Raw genomic sequence first — 27,107 nt, forward strand, 5'->3', positions numbered from 1 at the left:
CTTTGGTTCAGAAATTGCAAAGGGATTCCTTTTAAATGAATTATTGTTTATTTCTCCTGACAGCTGTTTTCCTGGAACAGAATGAAATTAATGGGGCTGGTGAAACCCGCCCCCCCCCCCACACACTTGGGATTCATCAATCCCAAATTGGAGGTCTATTAATTTTGTAATTTTCTGTTTTTAAAAAATAACTTTCTGAACATGAGTGGGTTTGGATATGTTAGCATTTAGTTTCTAAGTCTTAGGATATTATCATGGTTACCAAATTAGTGTGAAGAAGAAACTTATTAAAAAACAAGTATTATTTCTTGGGTGCGTAAGGTGGAAATTATGGGCAAATTTCTTTAAACTACTTAGACTCCAGAGGGATAAACATATGTCCTGGAAAACTTGAAGATTTTAAAACTGCTTAGTAATATCATTTTAGAATTAATTACACTCTGCACCTCAAGTTACCAGTTTACTGTCTGTTTTACAGCATCCTACGGCTAGCATTAAACTTCTCCCAGTGGAGCCACAAAGTAAACAGCTCATGACTTCTGATCAGGACGCTAAGGTCGTGGCTGAACCTCAGGGCCAGCGAGTCCAGGAAGGCAAAGACAGCGCTCATCTGGTGAGTGGGCGTCCAAGGCTAGCATTGGCCTGGTGTACCTCTCTTCTCTTCTGATAACAGATCCTACAGTACACTCAGAACACTAGCATATCTTATGCTGAAATATAGGTGTTATATTCTGAGTAAATTTAGGGGTTGCTTAGTAGAGGAAATTAGAAGTTTCAAAGTGATAAGAGAAAACAAATGTCATTTATAGCTCTGAATACTTAAAGCTTTGGATTTAAAATCACCAAGAAAAGTGCAGTGATTTGTAAATAGTTTAATAATATTATAATCATTGTAGTGGTATTTATTTAAAGAGTTAATTAGAATTATGTAAGTTTTTAATTTTGAGTGCATTTGTTTATTGTAAGATTTTATCATGTCAAGCGATATTTAAAGTTTCTAAATGACATTGGGAAAAGTAGGTTTTCTTAATTTTCCCTGTGGAAACTACAGGGAATTTTATTTAATGGTGTTCAGTCAAAATTTCAAAATATTTTAAATTTCAAGGCTCCTACATCATTTTGAATATCTCATTGAATTTCTTTGTCATGTAAAAATTTGCTTTTCTCAGTGGGTTTTGTTTTGCTAAATTACTATGGTTTGAAAATATGTTTCTTTACACTGTTGTGATGGTGTGTTTGGTGTTTTCGATTTTACAGATGAATGGTCCCATATCTCAAACCACTTCTCAGACAAGCTCCATCCCAGCTTTGAGTCAGGTAATTCAGTTCAGAGATTAATCACAGCTGAGGTTTACAGATACTGCCTTACAACAAATATTAATTGTAAAAAAATTAGAAAATGTCAGTGTTCCCCAAAAAGAGAGTGGGGGAAACCAGCAACTGGGTACACTATATGTCAGTACTGTATATCCTTTTCTGGCTTGTTTGTGTGTGTATGTGTATAGTTCTACAGACAACAGTGTGCCATGTGTATTAATTTAATTTCATGTATTCCTCACAGTGTTTTTAATGGTTCACTGATCATCTATTGTATGTATATGATTAACTTTACATTTTAATAGCCTGTGTTCCTTAAAGCACAAAAGTGATCGTAGGCTTTTACTAAGAAAATTGATTTCACATTTTAGCTGTGATTAATGAAAGAATAAGGAAATAGAGATCCACTGGTTTTTAAATCCTGCTTTACACCGTTTGCATTTGCGTATGTCAGGTGCATTTGGAGTCAGGCGCATTTAGCTTGGCAGTCCTCTAAGTGATCTCATAAATCCTACAAAATTTTAAAAGTAAGTCTTTTTTTAGAAGTAAAAGTAAATTTTTAAAAGTAATCTTACTAAATTTATAGTCAACCTCATCTACACCCCAAAAATATAAGCAGCTCATGGAGAAATTAAAGGCGGGGATTGGATTGTTGATCTTTTTTTCCTAAAAAAATAAATTGATTGATTGATTGATTGCTGCATTGGGTCTTCATTGCTGCACGTGGGCTTTCTCCAGTGTGGAGAGCGGGGGCTACTCTTCGTTGTGGTGAGCGGGCTTCTCACTGCGGTAGCTTCTCTTGTTGCGGAGCACGGAATCCAGGCACGTGGGCTTCAGTAGTTGTGGCTCATGGGCTCTAGAGCACAGGCTCAGTAGTTGTGGTTCAGGCTTAGTTGCTCCGCAGCATGTGAGATCTTCCCGGACCAGGGCTCAAACCCGTGTCCCCTGCATTGGCAGGCAGATTCTTAACCACTGTGCCACCAGGGAAGTCCCTGTTGATCTATTTTTAGTAAGGCAGAATTTTAAAAAATGAGGGACCCCCTCCAAACTACTTTGTTTCATTGTTGTTATTCTATTATGTATGTAGGTTTTTTTGCATATTGTACTTTACGGTGATTTTTTAAGTGCATTTTATAATATTTTAAGTACTTCAAAATTCAAATATAAGACTTATACAGAAATCATTGATGGATTAAAATAATTGTTTTCAGATCAAATCTCCCTCTTCCTCTTCGTTGATTTGCGGTCAATATAATATTCAAACATCTTTAAAACATATTTCAGGGCATAAAACTAGATATTTGGATTCTATGGGTGGGTTTTGGTTTGGTGTTTCTTCGCTTGCTTTTTAAAATTACTTTGTGGAAAACAACTGAGAGAGACCTATGTGGAAAAGAAGTATAACACTTTAGCCAGAATTCAATATTTCATTTCTGTGGCGAAATAATTTGCAACTAGTACAGCCTACACATGCTTTGTCATTTTAAAGAGTCAAGGTACTACAATAGAATATTATATGACTAGTTCTTGGTCCAGTCCTGCAACCCAGTACCCCTGGAGTCTCTTGGGCAGAACACATCTCTGACACCTGATATTGTAAATTGTGCATATACTATTTATCAGTTTTTCAAGGTATTGCACACTTTAGGTTTTCATAGGATCATTAAATACGAGAGCTGGAAGGGACCATAAGAGACCGTCTGGGCTCACAACATGTGTGTTCTTTAAAACTTTAAAACAAACTTGCATTTTATAGAAAATAAAAGAAATCCATTACAACTTTTATGAAGTTGTCATCAATATATATATATTTCACCTCATGTTTTCCCCCATAGCAGATTTCATCTATATATATCCCCTTGTACTTGCCCTGTAGTATTTTCTTCCTTTCTTTTTTTTTTTTTTTTTCCGTGGTACACAGGCCGCTCACTGTTGTGGCCTCTCCCGTTGCGGAGCACAGGCTCAGGACGCGCAGGCCCAGCAGCCATGGCTCACGGGCCCAGCTGCTCCGTGGCATGCGGGATCCTCCCAGATCAGGGCACGAACCTGTGTCCCCTGCATCAGCGGACTCTCAACCACTGCACCACCAGGGAAGCCCCTGTAGTATTTTCTTTATGTTGATTTGCTGTCACTTCTTTAGCCGTTGGGTTTTGGGGTACATTTATTGAACTTGTTTCTTTTTCCTGCTATTATAAATGGCATTGCTTTGAACATTTTTCTAACCAACGTTATCATGGTGCACCTAAGTGTGTGGATGGCGTAGTTGGTGTGGTGGCTCTAGGTGCTGATCCTTAGTGGTCTGCAGTTGTATAATTGGAAGGTGAATGTGCTTAGCAGTCTAATTTAGGAACCATTCTCTTTAAGGTTTAGTGTTCCCCCCAAAGTTGGATGCAGTGTAAGTAGGAGGAGAATGGCCATAGTGATCCCGAAATAAATGTCTGGATAATTCAGGAGCAGGTTTGCATTTATCCATTGGTAATATCAATTGTTTATTATACAGCTCCCTGCTCCCTCCCCCCATAAAATACTACCCTTATTGAGTAGTAACTATTTACAAGTTTAACCAATCAGTGAGTGCCAAAAAGTGATCTTAGCTAGGGGAAACTGAGACCCAGAAAGGCTTAAGTAATTTCCCCAAGATTGCTCAGCTGTCCAGGATTTGAACCTAGGCAACCTGGCTTCAGAGCCAACTCGAGAAGAGAACTTCCTCTTTGGCATCTGTTATTTCCTTTAGAAAGAGAAACAACAAGTAGAAAGTAATATGAGAGACAAAACCTCGCTCTTGTCAGCCATTTGGGAACTATTTGCATTGGCTCTAAGTGGTTGAAATTAATTTGGGATAGAGCTAGAGGATTTTAGGTGGGGAAAAGCATGACTTATATTTTAAGATTATTTTGACCATTATTTTGACCTTATATATTAATAGAATGTATTGTAGTGAGCCAAGTATAGAAGCAAAGAAATCAAATTAAAAAGCTGTTAAGGGCCTCCCTGGTGGCGCAGTGGTTGAGAGTCCGCCTGCCGATGCAGGGGATACGGGTTCGTGCCCCGGTCAGGGAGGATCCCATATGCCGCGGAGCGGCTGGGCCCGTGAGCCATGGCCGCTGGGCCTGCGCGTCCGGAGCCTGTGCTCCGCAACGGGAGAGGCCACAGCAGTGAGAGGCCCACATACCGCAAAAAGAAAAAAAAAAAAAAAAAAAAAAAAAAGCTGTTAAGTAAGGTGAGAAGTGATGGTGGCTTAGACTAAGAATGAATGGATTTCAGAGTTACTCTGGAGGTGGATTCAATGGCACCATTTATGGATTGGATTTAGGGGTTAGGGTGAGGGAAAAGTAAATCAAGGATAGTTGAACAACTTAATGGATGGTGGTTTCATTTATTTTGAGATGGAAGAAACTGGAGAAGGAAAGGTTTGTGGAGGGAAAATCCACCTGGTATAAATTTAAGTGAGCAGTGAAGTGAGTCATCAGTGCCAGCTGGACCTGATTAGAGAGGTTAGGGCCTGAGATGTAAATCTGGAATAAACAAATAGATTTTTTATTGTTTTTATTATACAGAAAAGAATATTAAAGCTACTATTGTTTATGTGGATTAGGTAACTGAGTTACCTAAAATTAAAAATTACAATTAAAAAGTAACTGAGCTGCCATTTAGAATAAAATCAACTCTAATACTTTTTTTTTCCTTCTGTAATTTTTTTACCCATCTTAGAAGTTTTATGTCCTTCAAGGGCATTCTCGGTTATAACTATTAGCTTCACTGATTCATCTTTTTTTCATAGTCACCTGTATTACTTCCTTATATGTATATTTGGTTAAAATTTATTTAATAAATTATGTTCTGTGTTATTTTTAAATGTTACAAATGTGTATGCTTTGTCATGGGAGTTTTAAGACCCATTCGGGCAGGAACTATGTAATGTAGCTCATTGATAGTTATCTGCAAGTCATACTTTATTTAAATTGAAAAGAAATTTTGTTAACATCAACATGGCATAATTGATAATTTAGTCATTCATCCTAAAAACTTATCTTTGTGTATATCATACGTATATCTTTGTGGTACCATGGGGATTACATATAACATCCAGAAGTTATAACTATCTAATTTAAATTGCCTACTTAATAACCTCAGTAGCATGCAGAAACTCTTCTCTTATAAAGTTCTAACCCCCCACCCCCATTTCTGGTGTCACAAATTATATCTTATTATTATGTGCCCAGTACCATAGATTTATGCTTGTTTTTATGCATTTGCCTTTTAAATTCTTTGGCTTTTGTTTATCTGCTAATGTCGTTTCCCGGGGAATGTCCCTCCTTTAACATTTCCAGGGAATGTCAGAAATGAAGTGAATATCCTTCATTTTTGAAGGACATTTTTGGTGGATAAAGAATTCTCAATTTTTTTCTTTGAGCACTTTTCCTTCATCTCGCTGCCTTCTAGCCTGCAAGGTTTCTAATGATAAATTGGTTGATAATCTTATTGAGGATCTCTTGTACTTGATGAGTCACTTTTCTCTTGCTGCTTTTAAGCTTCTTTCTTTGTCTTTTGACAGTTTAATCGTAATGTGTCTTGGTATAGGTCTCTTTGGGTTTATCCTACTTGAAGTTTGTGGAGATTTGTAAATTCATGGATTTCATCAAATTTGGGAAATTTTTGGCCATTATTTCTTCAAATATTCTCTTACCCTTCCTGTCTTCTCATCCTGGGACTCCCACAATATGTACGTTAATTGTCCTGTCTTCAAATTTGCTGATTCTTTCTTCTGCCTGTCCAAGTCTGCTGTTGAGCCCCTCTAGTGAAATTTTCAATTCAGTTATTGTACTTCTCAGCTCCGAAATATTTGTTTGGTTCTTTTTTACAGTTCCTATCTCTTTGTTGATATTCTCATTTCATTCACGTATTGTTTTCCTGATTAACTTTAGTTCCTTGTTCATGTCTTTTCCTTAGCTCTTTGAGCATAGTTAAGATGATTGTTTAAAGTCTTCATCTAGTAAGTCCCATGTCTGAGCTTTCTCAGGGACCATTGATTTTGTTCCTTTGAATGAGCTGTGTTTTCCTGTTTCTTTGTATGCCTTGTGATTTTGTTGTTGAAAACTGGGCATTTGATTACATTTGTAATGTGTTAACTTTGGATGTCAGATTCGGTTCTTACCTAGGGTTTGCTGTTTGTTGTCACTGTTGTTGAAGGCTATAGTAGTCTCATGGTTTTGAGACTTTTCCAAACTATTTTTGTGAAGACTATTCCTTGTCATGTGTATTCAGTGATGTCTCTGTTCCTTTTGCTTGTGTTCAACTGATATTTTGACAGAGATTTCCTTGAATGTCGTGAGTTGAAGCAGACTGTCGGTCCAGCACTGCCCTGCCTGGTGGCCCCCTCCTGCCCCACCCCCCCACCCCTCCCCGCAGTGAGAGGGAGTAGAGCTGCCTCGCCCAATCTTTGTAGACTGGCTTTGTGCTGGGACAGGCCCTCACTGAGTAGCTCAACTTCCTTGGAGACTAGGGATCAGCCTGAAGTGAAAGCTCAAGGTCTTCTCAGGATGTTTTTGAGCACACATCTTGCCTGGGTGTAGCTTTCTGAATTCCCCATATACATGGCTGCTTTTGAATGTCCTTATTTCCTGGAGTTACACTCCAGCCTCTTCTAGGGGCTTTAGGTGGTTCTTGCATGTCTCCGCGTGTCATCTTCTGCCCTGGCATGTGTGGGTTTGTAGCCACCTTATAGCTTTTATGAGCAGTGCCTGACACTTTCCCCCCGCCTTTTTTTTTTCAGCTGCACTGTGCAGTTTGCAGGATCATAGTTCCCCGACCAGGGATCGAAGCTGGGCCCCAGCAGTGAAAGCATCGAGTCCTAACCACTGGTCTGCCAGGGAATTCCCCACTTTTCCCATTTGTGTTCTGAGTTATGTGAGATAGGAGAGGCAAGTCAGTCCTTTAGGTAGCCTCTAGCTAAGACAGAACGGATGGACACACTAATTTGCAAGTAAGGTTTACCCTGCCCCCTCTGGCTCCTGGAGGGGATCTGGGACCTGGGCTGCTGCCACCCCAGACCAAGGTCACACCACACCACAAAACGTTCCTGCCTTGTCGAGCACAGCCTTTTCTTGATTGTTTCTTTGCTTAGTTGCTGTAAACTGTGATTGTTTTTCAGAGCTCCTACAAAGTGTGTTCAGAAACTTCTGGTTTTTTCATGATATTTCTGTGAAGGAATGAGAGCCTGGAGCTTCCTAGTTCACCAGTTTGCTTGACCTCATAACCTTTTTTTTTTGCTTCTCTCAATCCTACACTTGTGTAATTCATTTTTTATGTTTACTTATTTTATTGAAGTACAGTTGATTTACAATATTGTGTTAGTTCCAGATGTATAGCAAAGTGATTCAGTTATACATATGTATGTATATATCTAGATTCTTTTTTCTATCCTTTTCCATTATAGTTTATTACGAGATATTGAATATAGTTCCCTATGATATACAGTAAAACCTGTTGTTTATGTATTTGATATATGGCAGTGTGCATCTGTTAATCCCATACTCCCAATTTATCCCTCCCCACCTTTCCCCTTTGGTAACCATAAGTTTGTTTTCTATGTCTGTGAGTCTGTTTCTGTTTTGTAAAATAAGTTCATTTGTATCATATTTTGGATCCCACATACAAATGATATATTTGTCTCTCTCTGACTTCTTCACTTAGTATGGTAATCTCTAGGTCCATCCATGTTGCTGCAAATGGCATTATTCCATTCTTTTTTATGGCTGAGTAGTATTCCATTATATATATATATGTGTGTGTATGTATGTATATGTGTATATATATATATATATATATATATATATATATATATATATATATATATATATATATATATGTACCACATCTTCTTATCTATTCATCTGTCAGTAGATATTTAGGTTGATTCCATATCTTGGCTATTGTAAATAGTGCTGCTTGGGGTGTGTGTGTCTTTTTGAATTAGAGCTTTTATCTTTTCCAGTTATATGCCCAGGAGTGAGATTACTGGATCATATGGTAACTCTATTTTTAGTTTTTTGAGAAACCTCCATACTGTTTTCCACAGTGGTTGCTCCAATTTACATCCCCACCAACAATGTAGGAGCGTTCCCTTTTCTCCACACCCTCTCCAGCATTTATTATTTGTAGGCTTTTTGATGGTGGCCATTTTGACCGGTGTGAGGTGATACCTCATTGTAGTTTTGCATGTGCCTGTTGGCCATCTGTATGTCTTCTTTGGAGAAATGTCTATTTAGATCTTCTGCCCATTTTTTGATTGGCCTGTTTGGTTTTTTTTGTTACTGAGGTGTAGGAGCTGTTTCTGTATTTTGGAAATTAAGCCCTTGTCAGTTGCATCATTTGCAAATCTTTTCTCCCTGTCTGTAGGTTGTGTTTTTGTTTTGTTTATGGTTTCCTTTGCTGTGCAAAAACTTTTAAGTTTGATTAGGTCCCATTTGTTTGTTTTTGCTTTTATTTCTTTTGCCTTGGGAGACCAGCCTAAGAAAACTGTTATGATTGATGTCAGAGAATATTTTGCTTTTGTTCTCTTCTGGGAGTTTTATGTTGTCATGTTTTACATTTAAGTCTTTAAGCTGTTTTGAGTTTTTTTGTGTGTATGGTGTGAGGAAGTGTTCTACCTTCATTAATTTAGGTGTGGCTGTCCAGCTTTCCCAACACCACTTGCTGAAGAGACTGTCTTTTCTCCATTGTATATTCTTGCCTCCTTTGTTGAACATTAATTGTCCATAGGTGTGTGGGTTTATTTCTGGGCTCTCTATTCTGTTACATTGATCTGTACGTCTGTTTTTGTGCCAGTAGTATGCTGTTTTGATTACTGTAGCTTTGTAGTATTGTGTGAAGTCTAGAAGGGTTATGCCTACAGCTTTGTACTTTGTTCCTTTTTCCTCTGTACTTTCCAGAATTGCTTTGGCAATTCTGGGTTATTCATGGTTCCACATAGACTTTAGGATTATTTGTTCTAGTTCTGTGAAAAATGTCATGAGTAATTTGATAGGATCACATTAAATCTGTAGATTGCTTTGGTTAGTATGACCATTTTAACTATATTAATTCTTCCAATCCAAGAGCATGGCATATCTTTCCATTTCCTCGAATCATTTTTGATTTCCTTTATCAGTGTTTTATAGTTCTCAGTGCATAAATCTTTCACCTCCTTGTTTAGGTTTATTCCTAGGTTTTTTTCTTTTTCTTTTTTCTTTTTTTTTTTTGTATGCAGTTTGAAATGGGATTGCTTTTCTACTTTCTGTTTCTGATATTTCATTGTTAGTGTAAAGAAATGCAACAGATTTCTGTATATTAATCTTGTATCCTGCTACCTTGCTAAATTCATTGATCACTTCTAATAGTTTTTGTGTGGAGTCTTTGGGGTTTTCTATATAGAGTATCATGTCATCTGCATATAATGACAATTTTACTTCTTCCCTTCTGATTTGGATACTTGTTATTTTTCTTGTCTAATTGCTATGGTGAGGACTTCCAATACTATGTTGAAAAGAAGTGGTGATAGTGGGCATCCTTGGCTTGTTTGAGAATTTAATGGGAAGGCTTTCAGCTTTTCTTTCTTTTTTTAAAAAAATTAATTATTTATTTTTGGCTGTGTTGGGTCTTCATTGCTATGCGGGGTTTCTCTAGTTGTGAGCTAGGGCTACTCTTCGTTGCAGTTCACGGGCTTCTCATTGCCATGGCTTCTCTTGTTGTAGAGCATGGGCTCTAGGCACGTGGGCTCAGTAGTTGTGGCTCATGGGCTCTGTAGAGCGCAGGCTCAGTAGTTGTGGTGCACAGGCTTAGTTGCTCTGCAGCATGTGGGATCTTCCCAGACCAGGGCTCAAACCCATGTCCCCTGCATTGGCAGGTGGATTCCTAACCACTGTGCCACAAGGGAAGTCCCGCTTTAAGCTTTTCATTGTTTAGTGTTATGTTGGCTATGGGTTTGTCATAAGTGGCTTTTATTATGTTGAGATATGTTCCTTCTGTACCCACTTTGGGAAGAGTTTTTATCCCAAGTGGATGTTGAATTTTATCAAATGCTTTTCCTGCATCTATTGAGATGATCATGTGGTTTTTGTCTTTTGTTGATGTGGTGTATCACATTGATTGATTTGTATGTGTTGAACTATCCATGTGACCTTGGAATGAATTCAACTTGATCATGGTGTGTAATCCTTTTTATGTGTTGTTGGATTTGGTGTGCTAATATTTTGTTGAGGATTTTTGCATCTTTATTTATCAAAGATGTTGGCCTGTAATTTTCTTTTTTGGTATGGTCGTTGTTTGGTTTTATTGTCAGGGTGATGGTGGCTTCATAAAATGACTTTGGGAGTGTTTCTTTCTTTTCAGTCTTTTGGAAGAGTTTGAGAAGTATAGGTATAAGTTCTTCTTTGTACGTTTGGTAGAATTCCCTAGAGAAGCCATCCAGTCCTGGACTTTTGTTTGCAGGGAATTTTTTTTTTTTTAATTACAGATTCTATTTCACATCTAGTGATTGGTCTGTTCAAATTATGTTTCTTCTTGATTCAGTTTTGGTGGGCTGTAAGTTTCTAGAAACTTGTCCATTTCTTCTGAGTTGTCCATTTTGTTGGTGTATAACTGTTCATAATATTTTCTTATGGTATTTTGTTAAAATACCAGAAAAATCTGTGGTGTTGGTTGTTGTTTCTCCTCTTTCATTTCTTATTTTGTTTATTTGGATCCCTTCTCTTTTCTTCTTGGTGAGCTTGGCCAGAGGTTTGTTGCTTTTGTTTAACCTTTCAAAAAACTAGCTCTGGGCTTCCCTGGTGGCGCAGTGGTTGAGAGTCCGCCTGCCCATGCAGGGGACCCGGGTTCGTGCCCCGGTCCGGGAGGATCCCACATGCCGCGGAGTGGCTGGGCCCGTGGGCCGTGGCCGCTGGGCCTGCACGTCCGGAGCCTGTGCTCCGCAGCAGGAGAGGCTGCAGCGGTGAGGGGCCCGCGTACCGCAAAAAAAAAAAACAGCTCTTGGTTTTATTGATTTTTTTCTGTTTTTTTTTTTCTTACTCTCTATTTATTTCCTCTCTGATCTTTATTATTTCCTCCCTCCTGCCAGCACTAGGTTCTGTTTGTTCTTTTTCTAATTCTTTAGGTGGTAGGTTAGGTTGTTTATTTGAGATTTTTCTTGGTTTTTTTGAGGAAGCCCTGTATCATTATGAACTTCCCTCTTAGAACTGCTTTTTCTGCATCCCATAGATTTTGTACGGTTGTGTTTTCATTGTCATTTGTCTCGAGGTATTTTTTTAATTTTCTCTTTGATTTTATTGTTGACCCATTCGTTTCTTAGTAGCATGTTGTTTAGTCTCCCTGTAATCTGTTTTTTTTTTCTTGTTTCTCTTTCTGTGGTTAATTTCTAGTTTCATGCCGTTGTGATCAGCAAAGATGCTTGAAGTAATTTCTATACTGATAAATTTGTTGAGGTTTGTTTTGTACCCTAGAGAATGTTCTATGCACACTTAAAAAGAATGTGTATTCTGGGTTTTTTTTGGATGCAGTGTCCTGGAAATATCAACTAAATCTAACTATTCTGATGTGTCATTCAGAATCTTCATTGCCTTATTTATCTTCTATCTGGAAGATCTATCCATTGATGTCAGTGGAGTGTTAAAGCCTACTATTATTATATTCCCATCGAATTTTCCCTTTATATCTGTTGTATTTGTTTTATGTATTTAGGTGCTCCTATGTTGGGTGCATATATGTTAACAAGTATGATATCCACTCCTTCTGTTGATGGTTTTATCATTATATAGTGTCCGGCTTTGTCTTTCTTTATGGCTTTTGTTTTAAAGTCTATTTAGTCTGATATGAGTATTGCTACCCCCACTTTCTTGTCATTTCCATTTGCATGAAATGTCTTTTTCTGTCTCCTCACTTCCAGTCCATATGTGACTTTTGCCCTAAAGTGATCTCCTGTAGGCAGCGTATTGTAGGTCCTTATTTTATTATTCAATCTGCCACTGTGTCTTTTTTTTTTTTTTTTTTTTTTGCGGTCCGTGGGCCTCTCACTGTTGTGGCCTCTCCCGTTGTGGAGCACAGGCTCCGGATGCGCAGGCTCAGCGGCCATGGCTCACGGGCCCAGCTGCTCCGTGGCATGTGGGATCTTCCTGGACTGGGGCACGAACCTGTGTCCCCTGCATTGGCAGGCGGACTCTCAACCACTGTGCCACCAGGGAAGCCCTGCCACTCTGTCTTTTGATTGGAACATTTAGTCCATTGACATTTAAAGTAATTATTGATTAGTATGTATTTATTGCCATTTTAAATCTTGTTTTCCAGTTAATTTTGTATTTCTTCGTTTTCCTTTTGTGGTTTGTTGGTTTTCTTTTGTATTATGCTCAAGTTCCTTTCTTTTTGGTTTTTGTGAATCTGTTGTATGTTTCTGATTTGTGGTTACCCTGGTTTTCAAGTATGTTAACCCATAACTATATCTACTTGTTTTAGACTGGTCGTCATATAAGCTCAAACATATTCTAAAAGATCTGCATTTTCTTACTCCCCTTCCCCACATTTTCTCATAAACTTTTATGTGAGAACTTTTTCCAGGTTGTCATTGATTTAAATTGTCTTTTTAATAACCTAGAACTACTGATAAATTCTTATTGCATGTAATAAGAATTCTTATACAAATATAAAACTTGATTGCTCAAACCTATAAAATGCAAATTAATGACATTCATTTAGTCTGGCAGGTGATGTTTTGCTGAAACTAAAAGCTCCTTCACCAAGTACTTGTGGTTCTAGTTACCCAGAACTTCTTTGAGTTTACCACAACCTAAACTGCAGAATTTCGAGTGAATAACTTCTTACTGCTTTTGTTGATTTGTTTCTGTGGTGCACCTTGGTGTCACCTGGCCTTCACTGGGCTTGAATGAATTTATGACGTTTTAGATCCAGTTCTTTTCTCAGTAAATTAGGTTAATTTAAGTGTTGTCACATAGCACCACTGCACTCTTAAACCTACAGTGCAAACATGGACATATCTTTAAAATTTTGTGTTTGCATCTTTTAATTCTTTTAGAGAGCCTGTAGATTCCCCCACTTTGAGTCGATGGTGCTGACACTGACTTGCTATTAGGATGCTTTCCCAGAGGCATGAAGAGTGGGCAGTGTGTGGGGATAGGAGAGAGTCATTTTGCAAAATTGAGAGGGGTGGCCTTATAAAGGATGGTGAGATTGGAAATTGTGGGCAGGAGACCTGATAAACGGTTTGAGCAAAGATAGGATATGCCAGGGTTATTCAGTTGGGGTTTTTTAATTTATTTATTTATATTTTATTTTATTTTTTGGCTGTGCTGTGAGGCTTGCCAAACTAACATATCTTAGTTCCCCAACCAGGGATTGAGCCCGGGCCCTCAGCAGTGAAAGCACCGTGTCCTAACCACTGGACCACCAGGGAGTTCCCAGTTGGGTTTTTTTTTAGATAAAATAGAGGAGCTGAGGGGGATGGCGTCTTAGAATGAGAGGCAATTATAGAGGTGGGCTGGGGTCAGATTTTGAGGAGTTTGAAGTGATGTTGGGGTTTGATTCTAAGTATTTTACTTAATAGCATCATGACGACTCTTTAAAGTAGGTATTGGTATTGGTCTCATTTTACAAGTGAGAAGACTGAGAAAAAGAGACTAATTTGCCAAAGCTTACACACATGGTGAAAGCTAACCGACACACACCTAGGCAGATGAGCTTATGAATTTGCCCCGTAACTTCTGCTCCATTTAACTCCATGTCACAAATATGAAGGGTTTGTGTCATCCTGGGTGAAGAATCCTCTTTTTGTAGGGATATTTAACTCTATAGTGATAGAGACAGACCTCCTTAGCGGTAGAATGGGGTTAATACATTGACCCCAGGTTGTTGGGAGTGTGAATTCAAATAAATGTGTGACAAAATGAAAATATTTGTGTACTTAGATTCTTGTAGCACATAAGTGCTACCATTATCATCATCATCATCGTCACCATCACCTGCTGTGGTTTCAGTACTTGAGTTTATGTACATTTAAAAGTGTCCCTTTTATCTTCATATTTAAGTAGAACTCCTAAACTTTTTTTGTCAAAGATATCAGCGTTGGGGGCTTCCCTGGTGGCGCAGTGGTTGAGAGTCCGCCTGCCGATGCAGGGGACACGGGTTCGTGCCCCGGTCTGGGAAGATCCCACATGCCGCGGAGCGGCTGGACCCGTGAGCCATGGCTGCTGAGCCTGCGCGTCCGGAGCCTGTGCTCCGCAACGGGAGAGGCCACAACAGTGAGAGGCCCGCATAAAGCAAAAAAAAAAAAAAAAAAAAAAAAAAAAAAGATATCAGCGTTGGGACTTCCCTGGTGGCGCAGTGGTTGGGAATCCGCCTGCCAATGCACGGGACACGGGTTTGAGCCCTGGTCCGGGAGGATCCCATGTGCCGCAGAGCAACTAAGCCCGTGCGCCACAACTGCTCAGCCTGTGCTCTTAAGAGCCCATGAGCCGCAGCTGCTGAGGCCCCTGCACCTAGAGCCCGTGCTCCGCAATAAAAAAAGCCATCACAGTGAGAAACCTGCACACCACAATGAAGAGTGGCCCCCGCTTGCCACAACTAGAGAAAGCCCACACACAGCAACAAAGACCCAACATAGCCAAAAATAAATAAATAAAATAAATAAATTTATTTTTAAAAAAAGATATCAGTGTTTTATAAAATGTTAGTAGTACACCAGCCATAACTTGTAGATTAAAGTAGAAAAATCTCCTTGCAGAGGAGTTAACAGAATTATTTTGTTTTCAGAATAGCATATCTGAATCATAATAAGAAAAAGAATCTCTTATACTGAGAACAAAGCTTACAGATGTTGAAGAAGGTTCGGACCCATTGTATGTGTCAGCGGTCCTGGACAACAGGGTGTGGGGTGGCGGTGCTCCTATTGCTCGAAGAAGGGCTTCGTTTGGGAGCTTTCGAGGGGATTCCTGTATTGGATTGGCAGGTGTAGATTTTCTTTCTTTCTCTTTTTCTCTTGCTCTTTCTGTTTTCTTAACTAGAACTTTCAGACGTCTGCAGAAGTAGAGTAATAAAATGAACCTCAGTGTGCCCATTCTGACTTGAACAGTTTCCACCCTCACATTTTGCTTTTATTTTGTTTCTTCCTCCCCTCTGCACACACAGTTTTAAAAAGTGTTATGTCTGTATGTATTTACTTCTTTATTTTCAGGCCAGGTGTGATTTAACAGCATGCCATTTGCCGTAAACATTTCAACATGCATCTCTAACAGACACCATTCCAGTTTCTTGACTATCACGACCATTCCCAAACACTCACAGACTTTATTTCTTAAAGGCAGAAAATTATATTCAACTATAAGTTCCTAAGAATTTTAAAAAACAAATTTTTACACTTGTTTCCCTTTGGGGAATATACATGTTAACTCCTTTGGTTGCCACCATTCCATGAAATATAATTCAGAGAATGCTGAAACACTGTAGAACAAGCAAAAGTCTGAAATTCCTTCTTCTGTCTGGGATAATAATTTTAGTTATTTTTTTATTGAGTTTATGAGGATAAGAAAAATAATACGAAAATCTTTTTGTTCTGTTCTCAGTCTTTGGATTCTGTGTGCTGTTTGGGTTTTAATGTGTGGAGTAGAATGGCTGTTGGACAGGGTCTGTTGTGATTAGGATTTTAGACTTGAGTGGCAGGGACATGTGACTGCTGTGTGAGGGTTATTTTTGGGATCTGGGTGTCGGCTTCTCATCAGAAACTATAGAAAGTTAGTGGGAGACGCACTTGCGGAGGCTCAGAAAGCAACAAGCGTTTTTATGTGAGCTTTTGAACTTTCGAACATGGGTTGTTGCTTCAGCAAAGAATTAAGTAGTGACAATGACAGTGAAAAAACTGGCCTGTTAGAAAAATCTGTGGAGGAGAAGGAACCAGAGAACAAGATAAGTAAAACTTTATCTTCATTATTCGGTACCTTTGGAGGTGAGGAACTTCATGGCGTGGGACGCAGGGCCGGTGTGTGGGCCGGGGTTTTTGCGAGGCCGGTGCACAGACAGGGTACAGTGCCAGGGCGGCCACTTAACTCTGTCTCCTCTCCCACGTCTGGGTTCTTAACTGGGTCTGAAAGTGTGGGTGAGGCTGATGAGAACCCCGACGTCGCTGCTGTCGGGTGGGGTGGTGAAGGTGCCTGTGCCCCTCTGAGCGGGGGCCTCCCTGAGGGTGAGGGACCCCGCTCACGTGCCCCGGCGCCCTCCAACCGGGGCCTTGGCAGCCACCCTCCCTGCTGTCACCCAGCCACTTGGGAAAGCTCTGCAGTAGAGAATGAGGTAGCGGTAACTGTTCAGATTGGCAGCGCTGCTAACTCTGCAGGTCTGAATCGTGGGGAGAGGGAGGGTGGAGATCCTATTTGTGGTGACCACAAACGATGTAGGAATTCACGAGAGAGGGGGTCTTACAGTATTTGTGTTATTGACCCTGATGGCCAAGACGTTGGAGATGAGCTGTGTGCTCATGTGCATGAAACAGCTGTGGCTCCAGAGAGTCGTCCAGCTGTCACCTCCAAGGGGGTCTGCGGAGGGGCCTGGCCACCAGACAATGCTGCCCAAGGGCCAGGGGAGTCAGAGGCACCGCAGGCAGAGCCATCCCCGCAGTGCAGGCCACTCCCAGGGGAAAGGAAGGAAGCTTTTAACGAGAAAACTGAACCTAGTGCTGAACTTTTGAGTGATGGTGACCCACCCTGTAAAGTAAACATTGGTGACCAGCAGGCAAAGACTTCCACCAGGTTTCCTGAAGATTACACACAAAGGAGTGTATTACATAATGTTGGCACACTCCCCACATTAAATATCAGCACAGACATTGACTCGCGACTGTGTCTGTGCCCTGTCCCAGAAGGGAGAGAGCACTGCAGTTCAGGACTGGGAGGTCAGGTGGCTGATTCACATGTTAATTTAATTAATGGCACTTCAAACGTTGAAAGAAACTGTGATTCTGGTGCTATAACAGCTACTGTAGATCAGAGTTTAAACTCTGAAAAGGAAGGAGAAAATAACTCTATAAAACCACTAAAAGACAATGATTGTTCCAGTTTAGATGTTAGCAGATCAGACAGTCTCCTTTCCGTAAGTCTAGATAGAATCAATTTAAGTTCAGAAAGATGTATCACTTCACTGAGCTTTGGAAATGAGTGTCTTCCTATTCATGCAAATATCCAAGAATCAGCCCCTAACAGATGTGATGATCCGGGCACTGAGCTCCTCCTGGGGCCAGTGATGCTTGAGGAGCAGCACCAGGGTGACTGCAGCTTGGAAGTGGGAAGCAGCCAGCTTGCAAACAAAGCAGAATGGTCTTTGCAGTCTCAAAATAGTTCATCTTATCAACACGAGGATGAAATTAGCATTTTTGAAGATGAGGGTTGTGGTTCGAGGGCTTTTGAATGGAGAGCTGCCTGTCAGGTACATCTGAGTGCAGACATTAGGGCCAGCAAGGCCCAGATCGGTGATGTAACGTGTGCAGTGCAGGCAGCCGACGTGGAGGGAGTGTTCCGAAACTCACAGGAAGTGCCCCGAAACGGCGAGTCTCTCTGTGGCTCCAGGTGGCTCAAGAGTGACTTCATTTCCTCTGCGTGTATTTTCACCTGCGCTGAAGAGGAAAGCGAAACAGAGGATGAAACGTGTGTGAAGAGCTCAGGGATTCACCCTCACAGACTAGAAAGTGCTGAACAAGAATCACTGAGAGCCAATCACAGAGAAACCAGTAAAATTGACATAGGAAGTGTCCAGTCAGACCCTAAAACAGCCTTTGACTGGGAAACAAATGCACAAAAATGCAAGGTGGTGCGCAGTCAGGATGTGCTGGCTTATGTTAGTTCTAGTGTAGCAAAAAACCCTGACTTTGAAACAAATCAAGTAGAAAAAAATGATGAAACTTGTAGAGTGAATGACGACAGACATAAAGATCTTAGCCTTGTGCCAGCTTTAAACCAGAGTTCGAGTCCAGGTGCGTGGGAGTTAGAAGTAGTGCAGATGAACTCTGTGGACAATGGTGGGAGCCCGCGACTGAAGCAGGTTTTCTCCAAATCAGCTGAAGAAGTTTCTGATGGCTCCGGTGGACGTGCATTGGGGGTGGGAAAACCAGAGCTGCTCGGTGGAGAAGAGGAGGAGACGCTTTGTCTGAAGGAAGGCGGCAGTGGTCCCGGCATCATCAGCTGTGTGGGTCTGCGCGGGACAAGTAGACATGCACGCCGTTTCAGACAAAGGGGTGCCAGGCCCACTGTGCAGGGACCTGGGTTACATAGGGAAGTGGGTTTGGTGGGAAGTTCAAAGGTGATCTTTGGAAGAATGGAGTTAGGGGGCGCTCGTGCGGGGTGCTCCTGCTTGGCTGGTGTTGACCCTGCCGAAGTGGACGGATACTCAGCTGCTCCTCTCGATGGTCTGCAGGTGATTCCCGTCATCCCAGATGACAGCAAGGAAATAGCAGTACCAGGTTGCAAGGACTCTATTCTACCACTCATATCTGAAAAGCCCTCAAAGGGGGATTTGCAGAGCTTCCCAGAGGAACTGTACTCCCACTTTTTGAATGAACTTTCCTATTACCCGATGGCAGAGTTGGCAAGACAGATGTTTTCTGAAGGGCTGGCAGACGGTTGTGGATATCAAGTGGGCTGCCCGTGGACTAATACAGCTGCGAAAGATACATTAGAAGAGCAGATATTTAGTGAGGACCTGCACAGTAAGCCACAGGACCTAGAGATCTCTTTGTTTTGGATGGAAAAGCCCCCTTATCAGCTACCAGTGGCAGAAGATGGTGTTATTTGGGGATGGCAAGAGAGAGGTGGACAGTTAGTAAGTATGCTGTACCAGTTCTTATAATTGTGCAGTGATGTGCTAATCTTTCATTTTGATTGCTTTTAACTCAGATTAACAAAGATTTATTCTAAACAGTTGGCAGTCGTTTGAATGTTATTGTAAAGCTATAAGTTAGTATAACATCAATTTAACCATTTCCAAACTGAAGAACGTGAATTTGGTTCGCTGGTTAGTATATTTAAGCGAGAATCTATGTGTCAACTCTCGTTAGCACTAACCCCTGCATGCTGGTCATCAGATGCATGTGCCCCCAGAGGCTGCTCCCCTCAGTTTCATCCATCCTGTCCTCACCACCGGCCCCTTGTTGGAGTGGAACAAACTTTTGGCCCATTGGGTGTTTAAAGTCACTTCTAAGAAGTTTACACTTGCAGAATATAGAGGCATTAAAATCTGTGCTTTCCACTGTTTTTGTATGGTAACCATCTAAGGGAGGTAGAACTTGATGCTTTTAACTGGCTCCAAAATCTTGGTTCTGTCTTCTTTTAGTCAGAAGCACCTGCAGAGCTTTTTGGACCGCAGTGCTCAGGCCCCACTGGTTTGGGAGAACCTTCGCAAATGATCCTGCAACGGGCAGCTAGTTTGAGCATCTTCCTAGAAGTTCTGTAATAAATGAAATATTCAGCAAACAGGAAGTTAGTCTTGCTCTTAAAGCTGACCTTTGGACCTGCATACTTGTAATAGCAAAATCTCATTCATTCAATCAGTAGTTTATTTTTAGTGATTTTTGTTGCATTAGGCAAGAAAAATGGTGATAGTAAGGAGATAGATGATAGATGTGGCTCCAGTGTTATGCCTATTATATAGAAATAAACAAGTAGAAATTAAATCCTATAATTTATCCATTAACCTCCTTTCTTTCCTTTCCATGCCCACACTTGGGAGTTTTACCAGAGACAGTTACATTCAAGTTAATCAGTTTTGTTCCTTAAGCAGTTATGGAGGCAAAACACTACCTAATCATTTCCATCAGTGGATGTGGTTGACACCTAGCTGCAAGAGTCCGTGCCTGTACCTCAAGTAGAGTGCCCATGGGTCTTGCTCTTACGTGGGTGAGGTATGTGTGCACTGTTCTGTATTAGCTTTTCAATTGTGAGATGTGCCCAACAGTATTCTAATTTGACAGACTACATTTAATGAGAGTGCTCTTTGTTCAGAACTCCAGTTCTCAAAGTGCTTGTACAGACATCTTTTTAAACTAGTCTTAAGTAGCCACTGTTATTCCATTTTACAAATAAAAAGCCAGAGTTACAGATGTCATGACTGTAAAGCCTTACTAAACTTAGTGGCAAATCCAGGAATAGTCCGTGCTAACTTAAAATAGAAAATGAGTGCTTCTTTTCCTCTATTATCTCACCTATTTTATGTTCTCCATGTGCCTTTCCCTTCCTCTGGTGTTAGTTACTCTGGTTCCTACTCAGTAACTCATCAGTGGGACCATTCTGTTTCCTGGCCAGAAAATGTAAGTTTATGAGTTGGTAGGTTATTTATTTTTGTTAATGGAGCGTAGCATTTAGAGGGTTAGAAAGTTTCTTTGGAGCGTCAAGAATTTGGGGATACTGTACTCTTCAAAGAGTAACATTGGTCATTTGTATAGAATGGCCTCAGCATGTGGCCATTAAGGTCAGCTCACCGCTGGTTCTAATAACCATTGCTTAGCCATGATTTTTCAGTGGAAAAATAAGACTTAGGAAGCCGTGCAGATAAAACTTGAGTTCTTGACAATCAGTTGGAGGTCCCTATGACTGCAAGAGAGCAGCTACATTTTTAAAGAAATATTTTTAGTACAAGTTGTTTCTCATGTGAGTTACATGAAGTTAATGAACTCTTGATAGATGTTTTGTTTTTCCTGATATTAGAACACAGTTTTCTAATTACCATAATATTTGTTGGCAAGTTACTTAACCTTTTTCTGCCTTGGTTTTCTTCCTTGTGAAATGGGGTGTGATGGCCACTGCCTCCTAGGGTGTTAGGATTAAACGCAGGTACGTGCGTGGTGTGTGCCTGTCACCCAGCAGGCCCTCGTGCTAGCTGTCATGTTGTTCCCCCTTAATCATGTCTCCGTTCTTGCATCCTATGTCACACCTCAGAGTACCTCTTGAATACTGGTTAACTGCTCAAAACTGGTAAGTCCCTAATACTTGATTTACTGCTTTAGAAGTAGTAAATTGTGTACAGATAGGGTTCCATTCAGCTGTAGCATAAAACCTTTCACAAGTTGTCAAATAGTGGAAAGTAGAATTTTCTGTTATTACTTTATTAAACATTCATTCCTTCTGCATGTTTCTCAGGCAGCTCCATGCTGAGCTCAGGACTGCCAGGTGTCAGCCGTGAAGTGTGCCCAGGGTGGACGTCCGGGAACCCTCGGGCCGCAGAGAGGACAGGACATGTCCTTGCGGTGCGAGCAGAGGGGGAGGAGCACGCGGCCCTGTGATGCTGCTTGCAGGCAGGGCGCTCCCAGGACCGTGTGTGTGTGTGTGTGTGTGTGTGTGTGTGTGTGTGTGTGTGTGTGTGTGTGTGTGTGTGTGTGTGTGTGTGTGTGTGTGTGTGTGTGTGTGTGTGTGTGTGTGTGTGTGTGTGTGTGTGTGTGTGTGTGTGTGTGTGTGTGTGTGTGTGTGTGTGTAAATGTGTGTCGGTGATGCAGCGTAGCCAACGGCAGATGGTGCTAAAAATGGAAAGGACCAGTGTGGGTTGGTGTTGGGAATTTGGAGAATGTATAGCATGTCCACGAGGTCAGGGGAGTATGTTCCATGGGTGGGAAACTTGGTGTGTGTTGTGTGGTAGAACGAGACTGGGTCTAACCAGAAAAGGTGATTTACGCTAGTATTAGAATAGGAAAGAAAATAAAGATGTGAGTTTAAAAAAAGAACAGATTGAAAAGGTGTAACTGCTGAGAAGGGCAGTGGTGTCTGTGAGGTGCAGAGCGTCTTCTGCGTTGCTGTGCTCAAGGCAGGAGTCGTTTCTGCCTGTTCCCCATGATACTCTGATTGCCTCCTGCTGTACCAGGCACTTAGTGAGAATTTCAGAAGTATTTGTTGGAGAGATGGGTGGATGTACAGAAGCAGAGACCAGAAATGAGCTGGAAGTTTAGATGTCATTTAAGAAGGGAGCTTGAAGAGTAAGTGCTTCTTGAGAGTGATATTCTTGAAGGAGAACAGGGACCCTATTCTTCGCCCTATCCAGTACTTTACTTAAAAGGACTCCAGATAGACCCTCACTTAGGTGCCTGGTTTTGTGGGCATGAAGTTTATTGCCCACGCCTCCTAGGTATGAACAGAATATATTTTATAGTTTTAATCCACATCAGTCTGTATGCTCAATTTCAGAAATCATTTCATTTTTCACTACAAACTTTAATTGCCCCAGCTAGAGTGAATTTATTCTTTTTTAGGATTGTTAACCCACATGTTGTTTCCTTCTTGGCTCATATGGTGCCCCTGACCTTGGAGATGGCATCTCTGGGGTCATGCAGTGAGGCTGCTCCCAGTTTGGAGCTCCTGCCTGGCACTACCTGGGGGCTTCTGGGACCTAGAACCTTGTCTCCCTCCCTTTGGAAGCTCTGGCCCCTGCACAGTGGTGTTAAGGCTTATGGTGCCCGGGAAAAGGCAGATCGTTTGGCTAGGTTTTGCTCAAGAATCATGGCAGTAGAACTGGAGTTAGTTTGGGGGGGCAGCTGTCCCTGGGACATCAACTTTCTTTTAGATTTTGGGAGCCACTCAACGTTTGTAAGCAGGAAAGGAAAAATCCAGGGGTGGTTGTGGGTTTAGTAGGGTGTGCCAGAGAAGACCTCAGCAATCCCCAAGGGGTGTGAAGGCGTGAGCCAGCCGTGCGGATGTCTGGGAGTGTTCTGGTTAAATGGAGCCGGGCAAGCAGAAGGGCCCGGTGTGTCCAGAACAGCGAGGAGGCCGAGTAACTGGAATTGAGCACAAAGAGTGGCCACACCAGGCACCTCTCCGACAGACTTTCATTTTCTGCAGCCTTTACTTCTGTGAGTGTTCGAGCTTTATTTTAACATTTTATCCATTGATATTCAGATTTCTAAATCTGTGAATTGTGTTGGGAATCTGGAACAGAGATGATAATTGGATCACCAGTTATTTATCAGTTACACAGTTGATCAGATATCTCCATGAAGGCAAGGGCTCTTTCATTCCTGTTTCTGGAGAGCCTTCTACTTAGTAAGAACTTAAAATCTACTGGTGAGTTGAGTTCTGAGTACCTCAACTTTTATTACTTTTTCACTTGATTTCATCCTAAACGTACGTGTAAATAGGTTCATCCTTTTTCGCATAAGTTCTCTAAGGTGGATGTGTTTTAACTCTGAATTAGTAAGTAAAATTGCATTTGATTGAAATTTGGATACAAATGAATATATCACATTTTTTCTTAGGTACCAACGGCCAAGGTTTCAGAGCTAAACCCTAATGCAAAAGTATGGGGGACTCCTGTGTTACACTTGGAAGCAAGTAGTGCAGCGGATGGCAGTGTGAGCGCAGCCTGGGAGGCGACGCCCGGCCGCGGCCAGGAGGGTGAGTGGGTGGGGGCGAGGGGCATCTTTCCTCTTGGCTTCGGCTTTGTTTCCTTGTAGTTCATCTTTGGGAAAGTGTTTATTAAGATCTGTGTCATGGTTAGTGACAGTATTTGAGAGCAACGAGGTTTCTCACAGTCAAGTTAAAAAGGTCAGGTAACTGCAGGTATAAGTCTTTTGTTTTGTTTTAAGAGAAGGCTGTTCTTCTAACCCTGCCTTTTGGGGTGAAATTCTTAATTACAGGATTGGACACCAATGGTGATGGTGACAAAAGTCATGAGAATGCTGCACTGTCAGATTTACAGGAGTCAGACCAGACAGCCATGAGCACTTTGGGTCTGGACCACTCAGAGTATGAATCACCGCCTGAAAATAGCGAGACGGGTAAAGCTGTTTTATGAATTCATTTTCGTATAGAGTATGGGCTTCTTTATGTTGCATTTTTAATTCTTTGTTCATTTCTTTTTTGTTTCTTCCCTTGTGGTTTGATGATTTCTTTAGCGTCATGCTTGTGTTCTTTTCTCTCTAGCTTTTGTGTATCTATTGTAGGTTTTTGATTTGTGGTTACCATGGGGTTCCTCATATATGTTAACCTATAACTATATCTACTTATTTTAGACTGATAGTCATTTAAGTTCGAACACATTCTAAAAGATCCTTCTTTTTTTACTCCCCTCCCCCACATTTTGTTTTTGATGTCATTTTGTATATTCTTGTTTCTCCCTTAACTGTGTATTGTAGTTATAGTTGCTTTTATAGTTTGTATCCTTATCTACATACTGACTTACTTAAGTAATCTTCATTCCTTACTATATGTCTGCCTTTCCTAGTGGGATTTTCCCTTTCCAATAGATTCTTAGTTCTTCTCCACTTCGAGAAGACCCTTCAACATTTCTTTTAGTGTAGGTTTAAGTATTGAATTATTTTAGTTTTTTGCTTGTCTGAGATGTTCTTTAATCTCTTCTTCAATTCCAAAGGATAATCTTGCTGGATAGAGTATCCTAGGTTGCAGGTTTTTCCCTTTCAGCCCTTAAAGTATATCATGTCACTCCCTTCTGGCCTGCAGAGTTTCAGCAGGAAAATCAGCTGATAGCCTTATGGGGGTTCCCTTGTATGTGACTCTTTGTTTTTTTCTTGTTGTCTTTAGAATTCTCTCTGTAACCTTTACCATTTTAACTATGATATGTTGTGGTGTGGGTCCCTGGGTTCATCTTGTTTGGGACCTTCTGTGCTTCCTGTACCTGGATATCTGTTTACTTCTTCAGCTTTGGGAAGTTTCCAGCCATAATTTCATCAGACACATTTTCTACCCCCTTCTCTCTCTCTCCTCCTTCTGGAACCCGTATAATATGATTGTTAGTATGCTTGATGTTGTCCCAGAGGTCCCTTAAACTATCCTCATTTCATTTCATTTAATTTCATTTATTTTTTTGGCTGTGTTGGGCCTTCGTTGGTACACGCGGGCTTTCTCTAGCTGCGGCGAGCGGGGGCTACTTGTTGTTGTGGTGCTCAGGCTTCTCATTGTGGTGGCTTCTCTTGTTGCAGAGCACAAGCGGTGTGAGCAGAGGGGGAGGAGCACGCGGGCTCAGTAGTTGTGGTGCACAGGCTTAGTTGCTCCACAGCATGTGGGATCTTCCTGGACCAAGGCTCGAACCCGTGTCCCCTGCATTGGCAGGTGGATTCTTAACCACTGTGCCACCAAGGAAGTCCCAAACTATCCTCATTTTTAAAAATTTATTTTTCTCTTTGCTGTTCTTATTGGGTGATTTCCATTATTCTATCTTCTAGATCACTTATGTGTTCTTCTGTGTCACCTAGTCTGCTTTCATTCCCTGTACTGTCTTTCTCATTTCAGGTATTGTATTCTTCAGTTCCGACTGGTTCTTTTTTATATTTCCTAGTTTCTCGTTAAAATTCTCACTGAGTTCATCTATTCCTTTCCCTAGTTCAGTTAGCATTCTTATTACTAATGCTTTGAATTTTTTATCTGATAAGTTATTTATCTGTTTCATTAGGGGTTTTTACAGGGTTTTTTCCTTTTCTTTCATTTGAAACATACTCCTCTGTCTTCTCATTTTGTTTAACTTTCTCTGTCTCTATGAAATTAGATGAAACAGGTAACTATCATGGCTGGGGGTGGGGGTGGTGGTGGGGGGGCCCATGGTGCTGGAACAGAAGCCTTGAGGGTTGGGTTTGAGCTGGTTCCATTCCCTCTAAATGTATGCAGACCCCCTGACCCCGCAGTGGTTCCTCCGCCCTAGTGGAGAGCAGGCCAGAGCCAGAGGGGCTGGAGTGAGCTGGGGTGCACACTAGGTGGTCCCAACACGCCATCAGAGCCCCAGGCCATTTCTAGTCCAATACCTCTGTGCACACATGTACCGACAATAACCACCCTCGCCCTGTTCAGAGCTTTGTGTGCTTTTAAAAATTCAGCTTGTTAAATCTTTCCCTAAACAATGTGCCTTTCACTGCTTCCTTTGATTCTCCTTTAAACTGACTCTTCTGTTGATGCAGAGGTGAGAGGTTCTGGTCCAGAGGCCTCACAGGGAATGTAAGACCTGAATAGTTCCTGAAAGGCAAATCAGATTTAAATAGGAGAAGCAGAAAACTAACCATAGGGCAAAACGTCAATAAAAGTACAGAGAAGGAGCGTTAATGTTGAAATTGAGAGTCAAACCCAAAAGGAGTTGGCTTTCTGTAAAAGGGATATTTAAAGCTTTTCAGAAGAAGGAAAAGAGGAAGAGAGCAGTTCTCTTTTGGGGTCCAGAGTGTGGACCAGCATAGAAATGGCTGTAGGTAATGGGACACCAGTTGCTTGCCTCTGATTTTGTTTCTGCCTTGATCTAAAAGACCAAACAATTTTTAAAACCCCAACAGACCTTAGGGGTAGGCTACACTCATTATTGCCAGTTGGATGGGAAAGCTTGAGTGGAAAGAAATAGCTCCCCCAAACTGGCTGCCAGCAGTTGAGCAGAGCAGCTGCCTGCGGAGCGTGTTCAGGCCCCTGTGTGACTGTCTAGAGACATGCTTGGGTTAGAGAAGATTACATGACTGAGAAAGCCTGCCCTCCCTTTCTCGCCACCAGCTGTGGTGTTATATACGAGACGTGCGTAATAAGCACCATGGAAGTGTCTGGCATTAAATATTTGTTTATTTTCCCCTTGAAGGGGCCCCACGAAGACCTCATCCACACGGTTGCTGCTTCGGTTGGCACTGACTGACCTTTGTGGTCACATGCCTACCTGGACCCTCGCTTCCCTCCTCACTCTGCCTGGATTGCACAGACCTTCATTTCAGTTACTTCCTCGCATCTAACTTCTTCACAGTTGCTTAGGAAATGCCTCCATCTTGTTTAAATATAATTCTCTACCTACTCTGTGTCTGTTCCTGAGCAGATAGA

The 27,107-nt window shown here is 41.3% G+C and overlaps 1 protein-coding gene across 2 annotated transcripts in view; it reads left to right on the forward strand.

The window, feature by feature from the left end:
- Positions 1–27,107, forward strand: part of LARP4B (La ribonucleoprotein 4B) — an 85,468-nt gene that overhangs the window by 26,071 nt on the left and 32,290 nt on the right. For both annotated transcript variants that reach the window (XM_081227020.1, XM_081227019.1), the window contains exons 2-5: positions 479–613; positions 1,258–1,317; positions 23,570–23,708; positions 23,951–24,091. In XM_081227020.1, the coding sequence (XP_081083146.1) occupies positions 533–613; positions 1,258–1,317; positions 23,570–23,708; positions 23,951–24,091 (421 nt within the window). In that variant the 5' untranslated portion in view covers positions 479–532. The remainder of the gene's footprint in view (positions 1–478; positions 614–1,257; positions 1,318–23,569; positions 23,709–23,950; positions 24,092–27,107) is intronic.

Source organism: Mesoplodon bidens (assembly GCF_964165515.1).
Source record: "Mesoplodon bidens genome assembly, chromosome: 3".
NCBI lineage: Eukaryota > Metazoa > Chordata > Mammalia > Artiodactyla > Ziphiidae > Mesoplodon > Mesoplodon bidens.